General features: G+C 34.8%; 2 protein-coding genes across 3 annotated transcripts; both read right to left on the bottom strand.

The window, feature by feature from the left end:
- Positions 1-115: 115 nt before the first annotated feature.
- Positions 116-3731, bottom strand: LOC123898794 (peptidyl-prolyl cis-trans isomerase CYP18-1). The gene is made up of 5 exons (XM_045949810.1): positions 3630-3731; positions 3472-3546; positions 2000-2161; positions 820-978; positions 116-481 (listed from the first exon to the last, which is right to left on the bottom strand). The coding sequence occupies exons 1-5, from the start codon at positions 3630-3632 to the stop codon at positions 398-400; spliced, it is 483 nt and encodes a 160-aa protein (XP_045805766.1). The 5' UTR covers positions 3633-3731; the 3' UTR covers positions 116-397.
- Positions 3732-5023: 1292 nt separating this feature from the next.
- Positions 5024-9801, bottom strand: LOC123899022 (pentatricopeptide repeat-containing protein At4g32430, mitochondrial). Of its 2 annotated transcripts, none has more exons than XM_045950079.1 (3): positions 6713-9801; positions 6225-6339; positions 5024-5379 (listed from the first exon to the last, which is right to left on the bottom strand). In XM_045950079.1, the coding sequence occupies exon 1, from the start codon at positions 9397-9399 to the stop codon at positions 7021-7023; it is 2379 nt and encodes a 792-aa protein (XP_045806035.1). In that variant the 5' UTR covers positions 9400-9801; the 3' UTR covers positions 5024-5379; positions 6225-6339; positions 6713-7020. The 2 variants fall into 2 exon arrangements, with proteins under 2 accessions (XP_045806035.1, XP_045806034.1); XM_045950078.1 differs by having other exon boundaries at positions 5024-5740.

Consider the following 9801-nt stretch of genomic DNA (forward strand, 5'->3'; position numbering starts at 1 on the left):
ATGTAGAATGCTGAACTTTGCTTGTGAAGGAGAAGGATGATATCGAAGAGAAGCTTTTTTTAGATCTTCAACACAATTTTTAAAGATTCTGCTACTCCAATCAAGAGAGTTTTACTTGCAGGTATCTTAATCAATATTTTTCACTTGCACAAACAAAAGAGAGCCTAAGGTGGTTCAAAGCAATAGCATATATCTTAATCCATAAAAAAATTTGCCTCAAATATGTCCATGTACATTTTACTATTTTACCCAAATGAATCTTTAAATCTGAAGACAATAATATATGACCAAGTACTTGAATCAGAATGTAAGAATTCTCTTTGACCTCTACTTAGAAGTTAGATCTATAGTTTTGGGAAATAGAAACTTCAATTTTACATGAACTATAGAGACTGGTCTAACCAGCAAGTGGGTTAGAATGCATCGTTACACGGTTGAGCCTTATCTCTGCAAGTGGTCGATCACCTGCCCCTGTTGGAGTCTGCACAACAACAAAAAAATTCAGATGTTTAGTGTATGTGTGTTAGTGCATATGTTGCGTGTGAATTATAGATGAGGCGTTTGAGTGTATATTGGTAACAAATGCAAAAATACAACATTGTAAATCAAGGTAGACCATCATTGGGTTGCCAAGGCTATGTTTAGATGGATGTAAATGAATGAAATGTGGAGAAATAGAACGTAATCACAAAAGGATCCTTCTATTCCCCTCTTCATTAAGAAAATATGCAAACATAGCCTACAAGTCTGAGGTTCACCATGATCCTCAACTCAATCATTAAAAAAGTAAAAGTTAAGATTGTGAGATGATGAAGATACCTTTTCCATGAGATCAAGAACTTCAAATCCATGAATTACTCTTCCAAACACAGTATATAGTCCATTCAAATGGGGCTGTTTTGCATAACTAATGAAGAACTGACTTCCATTAGTATTTGGACCACTGTTAGCCATTGACAACATTCCCCTTGCATTGTGCTGGAACACACAAAAACGCAACCAATTAACTACCACAGTAATCAGATGAAAAAAATGTACATAGTTACTCCATAAATCATGTCAAGAGAAATTTTTCATTATGCTTTTGCCGGTCCCCAGTCCACACCATAAACTAAAGATAATCGCAATAAGATACTTAAATATAACTATTCAAAGATTACAGCAAATTGACCATTGACCAGATAGATAATTAAGCATTGGAACTTGGAACGGCATTTTTCAAATGTTGAGTAAAAACAAGACAAACAACCCACTAGGTTATGATAAAATTGATATTTTCTTGAAAAATGATAAAATCTCATAATTTTACGAAGTTAAAAGGTATAAGAAATAACACAATTATATATTGCGAATAAGAGAATTCTTCGACTACTTTTTAATTTCAGTTATAGACAAAACAATCAAATAACTTGGAGTCATTTAAAAAGCCATTTTGAATGCAAAGGTGTTTTTCAATTGGATCATCTTGATATCAGAATATCATAATGCAATGCTAACGAAAGTGACATTTATCCAAATAGAAACTATGTGATAAACCCAGATTTCAAAGTTCTGAAATTGGCATTGATTAAAAAGTATAAAATATGGCCAAAGGAAGCATTTGACTGTTGGACAAAAGCGAATAGAATACAGTGTTGTCTTTTGCTGATAGCGAAAAATAGTGGTTTGTTTAAATTCAGTTATGCAACAGTAACTCCTATAGAGCTGCTAAAGCTGCTATTTGACAACATTTTGTACTAAATAACATATCATGGAATGGCAACTTGTTCAAATGTCACTATGCTTTAGCACCTCTATATCCACTATTTAACACTTTATTCTATACAGCATTTTCGGTAGAACCAAATATGGTTTTTAAACCTAAGTCTTATTTTGCTTGTTTTTTAAAATACACTAAATCTAAAATCCATACAGTATGTTTTTCGCTGCGCTAACATGCCTGACAAATACCACCCAAAAAACAAAATTTCAAAGTAATTAGCACGGCGGATGAGCTCACCTTCAATGATTCTCTTATCTCGTCGTTGAACTTCTTGCCCCATATACTAGTCCCTCCTTTGCCAGTACCAGTTGGGTCTCCACCTTGAATCATAAAGCCTTTAATATTGCGGTGAAATATAGTCCCATCATAGTAACCACTCGCACACAGCGCTAAAAAATTCTGTATTGCATTTAGACATGAAAGTTGAATTGTTAGTTACAGCACTCTTCAATATAGAACAACCAATAAAAACAACAAGAAAAGGGTAAGAATGACATGCTTCAACTTAGGGTAAAATTGCATAAGAGATGCAGTGGCTTCGTTCACAATCATTATTTTTGTTTAACCAAGCATCGTTATCAAATCATTATTTTCTGAATCGTGAATCAGATCTTATTATGAATCGAAATATACATACCAATAATAAAATATTACATTTTAAAGTAAAAACAATGATGTAACAAAATTATAAGTTGATATATGATATATGAAAAGTAGTTGGTCGGCTATACAAAGTTGACAAAAATTTGGCTGGCTACACTAAGTTTAGGTAGTGATTCATTCAAATGAACCATGATTCATCATAGTGAATCTATATTCAACATGAGATTCACATCCAAAACAGATACACACTAAAGATTCACTACTGATAACCATGTAATCAAGTACTCCATTCTATGCATAAAAGCAACATAGCATAAACGAGTAATTAGATTAACTTATTTCAGGTTCAATCCAAAACACTTAATAAAATTGAAAGAAGAAAAAAAGTAAAAGAAAACATTTTCATTTCCAAGTTAACAAAAGAGTTTAATGACTATGCATCCAAATTGTCATCCAATTTAATCTCTCCATGACACCAATCTGTTATATTTTGTATCTAAATTATCTTTACAAATGTCTATATGATGAGATATAGACCTTGTTTGGATAAACAACTTAATTTGCAGCTTAAAGCACAAGTGCTTATGAAGATAAACTTACTTAGGGCCCATTTGGATTAACTTATTTTGAGCTTATACAAAATAACTTGTGCAAAAAAATAAGCTTTTATGTATTACTCATAAGCTTGTTAAGGTAGTTTATGAAAAAACAGCTTAAAAAATACAATTTTCGCTAGCGACAACTTATGAATTAACATAAAAGCTTATTTATTTGTATAATCTATTTTTTATAAGCTCATAAATAAGCTAATCCAAACAATCCCTTATAATGTGAAGCACATACACTCCTCGAATTAGACATGTACCAGTGTCAGACATGCGATAGTGTCTGGAGTCTATGCTTCAGACTTATGAATAACCTATTTTTATATTAACTATAAGTTTTTTTGTTTTTTTTTTTTGTTACATAACTATAAGTTATTTTAATAAACTATCTAGAAGAACTTACGAAAATAAGCTAAAAACAGCTTACCAACATGTCATAAGTTATTACAAAATCAAATAATAAGCGAATCAGAATATGAATATGAAGAAGTAAGTAAGTACCTCGGAGGTTTTAGGGACCTCGTCGCAGAAGATTTCGCATTTGATATCACCTAGGTTTGTGTGAAGAGTAACAGACTGAAAACAAAATTGAAAGAAAAAAGTGAGTGATTAAGAAAAAGACAAAGAGAAGAGAATCATCGACAAGAGTTGCTACATACCATTGGAGGATTTATTTGATGCTTCTGGAGAACAAGGTTATGATGCTTGGGTTTGGGTTTGCCACTGCACTGCCACTCTATTTATATGTAACTTGATATAAAAAATTATCTTTTTTGCTTTTTATAAATTCTTTATTCTCTCTATTTTCTCATAAAAAAATCTCTTTTTTTCTTAATTTATTTGTGCTATTTTTTCACCACCGGTATCCGGCTCACTGGACCACATAATCTAGATTTGGAGGTTAATTTTGACATCAAGTAGTTTTAATTTCCTCCAGATCGCAGTTGCGTATTTATTTGTGTTTTAAGAAGATGAAAGTTGTATATTTGTTTTCTGATTGTAATCAATTGCCATGAAATGTTACCTTCAATTAGGTTTTATTGTTGAGACTTGAGAGTAAGGTGGAAAAAATACAACAAATGACAAAATAAATTTTCAATAAAATAATGAGTTTAAACGCATTGTTGGTATAAATTAATTTTACACTGAAAATCAATAAAAATAATTCAACATTTCATGTCATATCAAGAAAGTGGAGTTAAGTGGTATGACAAAATGGTGATTTTTCAAATAAAATGATTTTAACAATAGTCGAGAAGATTTGATCTTCGTTACTTAAGGTTACAAGAATAGCGAGAGGATTTGATCTTTGTTATTTGCAACTCCTTTGGAAATATTGCCCGAATGGTATTTTTTTCCCGTATTTCAAATACTTGGTTTAGGGACATAATCATTATGTAGGAGAGATGGCCGAGTGGTTCAAGGCGTAGCATTGGAATTGCTATGTAGGCTTTTTGTTTAAGGTTATAAGAATAAATTACAACCACGTGGACTAATAAAAACATGTATTCTATCTAAACTTATAGAAATACTACTTATCTTCTTAATAAATTCTTAGTAGAAAAATTTAATTTAATTTAAAATAATGCTTTTTTTTTTTGTATAAAAGAGGAAAAAACGCTATTTTTAAATAGCCAATTTAGTAATTAGTATTGTTAATATTTGTTGTGGGTGGGAATCAAACCCCTACCTCAATGTCACTCAACTCATCTGACTCTTGCCACTGACGAGATGAGTGATCGTCGGTTCACAAGTTATGCATATAGACAATGAGTGGCTCTTAGAAGCTTCCAATCAAAAAGAGGGCACAAGTCCACATCGGTATGAGAAGGATCCTGAGGTCGCGCAAGTATAGAATTGCATGATTGAAGGAAGGATTAAAAGAATTGATTTGCACTACCTATATCTGCAAAAACCATCTTTTTTGTAACACATACAATAAGAACTTCATAGTTAAGCGTAATTGAGTTGAAGCACTCTTCATATGTGTGACATTCCGCGAAGTTCTAGGAAAATGTGTGAGTGAGGACAAAACACATTTAAAACACTTGTGTTGGTTGGATAGTCAACAATGCTTACAAATAGTCTGAGAAGTTACACACTATCTCATCCACGATTATCATATCATACCTATTATCATGGCCACCAAACAGATGCAAAGTTTCTCTTCAAACTACAATAGTTGGGATATGGTGTAACCCTATGTGGTTGAAAATAACTGAAATACAAAGTGATATGCTCCAAGATACAACCAAAACAGAAAGGAAAGTAATGGAGTAAGGACTGCTTCCTTCCGTCCCCATTTCCTTATATAAGCTCATCACTGACACAGTCTCCATGGCGGGGGCATAGACAGATATCATTCTTGTCCAAGAAAACTGGGTTTTTTCGAAGATGATATGAATGAACCTGACATTTTCACAATTGCAACACAACTGGAATTATTGTCACATCAACTGCAGTAACTTGTGCCATAACACAATCTTGCCTCGAATATGTTCAATGTACATTTTATTTACTATTTTACCAAAATGAATCTTTAAATCAGAAGACAGTAATATGACCAAGTTCTCTTTGACTCAATTCAGAATGCAAGAGTTCTCTTTGACATCTTACTTAGAAGTTAGATCTATATTGTTTTGGGAAATAGAAACTTCAATTTTACATGAATTATAGAGACCAGTCTAACCACAGCAAGTGGATTAGAATGCAGAGTTACACGGTTGAGCCTTATCTCTGCAAGTGGCCGATCCCCTGCCACTGTTGGAGTCTGCACAACAGAAAATAATATTTAGAGCGTATGTGAATGCATGTTGTGCGTGAATTCTAGATGAGGCATTTAACTGTATATTAGTAAGTAGTGACAACAAAATGCACAAATATAACATTGTAGAAAAATGTAGACCTTCATTGTGTTGCCAAGGCTATATGCTTAGAATTATGGAAATGCTAGAAATGTGGTGAAAAATATAACAATAGGATCCAATATTGGATTGTTGAAAATCATACTAAAAAGAATGAAACATGATAGAATCGATTTCATCCGATACTGAACAGCCCACTCCTTCATCCTTTTCTTTGGGGGCTGGGGGTGTTGTACGAAAATAATATAGAATGTAATTCTCTTCAATTCCATATGATATTCACCTCTTCATTAAGAAAATATGCAAACATAGCCTATAAGTCTGAGGTTCACCTTGAGCTTCAACACAATTAAGAAAATAAAAATTAACATTAGGAGACAATGAAGATACCTTTTCCATGAGATCAAGAACTTCAAGTCCATGAATTACTCTTCCAAACACAGTATATAGTCCATTAGTATTTGGACCACTGTTAGCCATTGACAATGTTCCCCCTTGCATTGTGCTGGAACACGCAGAAACGCAACCAATTAACTACCACAATAATCAGATGAGAAAAAATGTATATATTGCTCCATAAAGCATGTCACAAGTCCACACCATGAACTAAAAATAATTGCAATAAGATACTTAAATATAACTACTGAAAGATTACAGCCAATTGACCTTTGACCAATAGTGTCACAAGTCCACACCATAAACTCGGTAGGTTATGACAGAATTGATATTTTCTTGAAAAATGATAAAATCTCATAAATTTACAAAATTAAAAGGTGTAAGAAATAACACTGAATTAGCTATGGAATGATTCAAAGCGGATAGAAAGACCAGATTCATCAATTCAAACATGAAATCAAAAAGACTCAATGAGGGAATACCTGAATCAAAACAAGCTATTCACAAACGTCTGTGCTGATGAAAGGAGAGAGAAAAAGATCGGGTTGGGGGGGGGGGGGGGGGGGGGGTATTGCAAAATTGTAAGTTTGGTAGTTGAATGAAATGAGTACACAGCTAAAACCCCCTCAATTTGGGGAAACTCCGAAGTTGAAAAAATAAGGGCTTTGAACGAATTCTTTTAACAAAGTCCCCATCTCCTTCCCTTTCTCTCTAAAATTCCCCATTTAACATACGAATTGAACACAATTCAACACGAGATTTTCTATTTGAATGAATATGATTACATTAGCTACCCGTGGCTCATCAGTTCAAATTCTTCATACCAATCACCTTCCTCCACTCTACTCTCCTTTGAAAATATCATATGCAATCCTAGAAACTCTGCCATTTTACAAATACTCTCAGACTCTGGGTGTGACTTATCCCCAGATGAGAAACCATGCAAATGCAAGGAATCAGCAGTAGCAACATCCGCCCAACTAAATCCCACTTCCTTTATTACTCCTCTCTCTCTCATTCTTTTTCGCACTTCAGCAACTTTTTCCCACATCCCTTTCTCAGCATACAAGTTTGCCATCAACACATATGGACCTGAACTTCCCGGGTCCATTTGTATTAAACTCTCTAAAACCCTCTCTGCCATCTCCACATTCCCATGTAATCTACAAGACCCAAGCAAGCTTTGCAACACTGACAGTCCAGGTCCTCCTGGAATCCGATGCATCAACTCTTCCGCCTCATCTAACCGTCCCACACGGCCCAGCATGTCCACTATAATTGAATAATGCTCAGGGGTTGGTTCAATTGAATGATTTTTCACCATAGAGTCAAATATTCTATGGCCTACATCAACCATTCCCTTTCTACAACATGCAGACAAAACAGAAAGGAAAGTAATGGAGTCAGGACTGCTTCCTTCCGTCTCCATTTCCTTATATAAACTCATCACTGACACATAGTCTCCATGGCGGGCATAGGCAGATATCATTCCCGTCCAAGAAAACTGGGTTTTTTCGGGTGTCTCGTTGAATACTCTTTCAGACTCGCTAATGTTACCACGCTTGCCATACATGTCAAGCAGAGCCCCTGCAACAAATGGGTCAGTGTTTAAACCAAGTTTGATCAAGTGAGAATGGCACCGTTGCCCGTGTTTCAAAGATATATCCTCAGCTGCAGCAATGGCATTTAACACACTACCAAATGTGTATTGGTTGGGCTTTATCTCCTGTATTGAAGACAAAAATGTAAGAAAAGCTTCTTTACACAAGCCATTTTTAGCATACCCTGAAATTAATGCATTCCATGATATCGTTCCTCGATAGTTAAGCTCCTCAAAGATCTTCTTTGAATCTTGAATTGACTCAAACTTGGCATACATGGTAATTAGGCTATTAGAGACATTTTGTTCCGACGAAAAGCAGCTTTTTATGCATAACCCGTGAACCATTAGACCTTCTGTCACCATATTCCTGATTGTTATAGCATGCAATAATACTATAAAGGTGACATCATTTGGATACACACCATCAACTCTCATAGCATTGAAGAGAGACACCACATTCTCTTCATCAATAGAAATCATTGTTGTCCAAGACACTACATTTCGACTACTCATGAGCTGAAAAACCGCCTTCGCATCTCTAAGAACCTTACATTTCGAATAAGTCGAAATCAAAACATTGCAAACTGCAACATGTGTTCCATAACCCAATTTTTGAGCCAAACCATGAATCTGTTTCCCTACCTCCAAGTTTCTCACATAACCACAAGCAGAAACCGCACCAGTCAATGAAACATGGTCAAGCAACATACCTTGTCTTACCATGTTGACAAACAACAAAACAGCTTCCAGCCCATAACATTCCCCCTCTTGAGCGTACCCCGAAAGCATTGCATTCCAAGAAACCAAATCTCTAATAGGCATTTCATCAAACACTCTTCGAGCCTCATCTAATCCACCCCACATTGAATACATTGTCACAAGTGCGTTCCCAATAAAAACTTCACAACCAAATCCACATTTAACTACAAGAGAATGCAATTGTAACCCAAATAAAAACCCGGAATCATCCCATTCCTTATCCCTATCCCAACAAAAAGAAAGAGCAGTAGTATACGTCACAGGGTCAAAAACTATCCCATTTAAATGCATAAAACAAGCAAAATTCAAAGCATCAACATTCTTATCAAATCCAGAAAGAACAGTATTCCAAGAAACAATATCAGGACAACTCAAACTCTCGAAAACACGCAAAGCACATTGAAACAACCCAGCTTTGCAGTACATTTTCATCAACGAATTCGACACAGTGACACGGGAAACAAACCCGGTAGCAACAGCAAATCCATGAATTTGGGAACCCAAATTGAACTCTCCACAACAAGCCTTGAACGACAAGGCAAGTGTTACCTCGTTGATATTTTGAAGGAAATTAAAGTGGGAGTGTTTCTTGAATATGGAAAGAGCTTGAAAGGGGTGGTTGTTGTGCAGGAAATTGAGCATGGAACGGTTAATTGAGGAAGCATTTGGGTGGGGAATATGGTCGAACAGTTGGTGTTCATGTTGGTGTTTAAGTGAGTGGAATAGTTTGGAACAAATTTTGAATAATAATAATCGTTGTGATGGTTTTTCGTGGACATTGAGGATTTTGGAAGCTGAGTATAACATGTATTCACTAAGGTAAGTACTACCAAGCTCAATGGAAACACACACACACACTGTATTATAAATTTTAAAACAAAAAATATAAGTTAAAACACGCAAATAAGGATTTTCAACTTCAACCACATAACAATTTGCGATTCAATTAAGTTCTGAAAGCATTTCAACGCCGACGGGTAAATACGGTTGTCGGTCGGGTAATATGGAGGCGGTGGACAGCGCACCTTAAGCAGAGAAGGAAGTTGGTCGTATTCGTATCTGGTTTTTACTTTTGGGTTTAGTTTTTTTTTTTTTAATCAAAAAATTATAAATCTTGGGTATAGGTTTGTTTTAAGTTTTTTTTTTAAGTGCTGTGTTAAACGGTTCATCAGGTGCATTTGTTAAGTATATCAAAAATAAAAATAAAAT

The sequence above is a fragment of the Trifolium pratense genome, linkage group LG7, assembly GCF_020283565.1.
Source record: "Trifolium pratense cultivar HEN17-A07 linkage group LG7, ARS_RC_1.1, whole genome shotgun sequence".
NCBI lineage: Eukaryota > Viridiplantae > Streptophyta > Magnoliopsida > Fabales > Fabaceae > Trifolium > Trifolium pratense.

Coding starts and splice junctions, on each gene's coding strand:
- LOC123899022 (XM_045950079.1), bottom strand. CDS start 9,399: ATGTTATACTCAGCTTCCAAAATCCTCAATGTCCACGAAAAACCATCA.
- LOC123898794 (XM_045949810.1), bottom strand. Junction 2,162..3,471: donor AGGTCCCTAAAACCTCCGAG/GTACTTACTTAC, acceptor AATGCAATACAG/AATTTTTTAGCGCTGTGTGC. Junction 482..819: donor TTCTTGATCTCATGGAAAAG/GTATCTTCATCA, acceptor GTTGTTGTGCAG/ACTCCAACAGGGGCAGGTGA.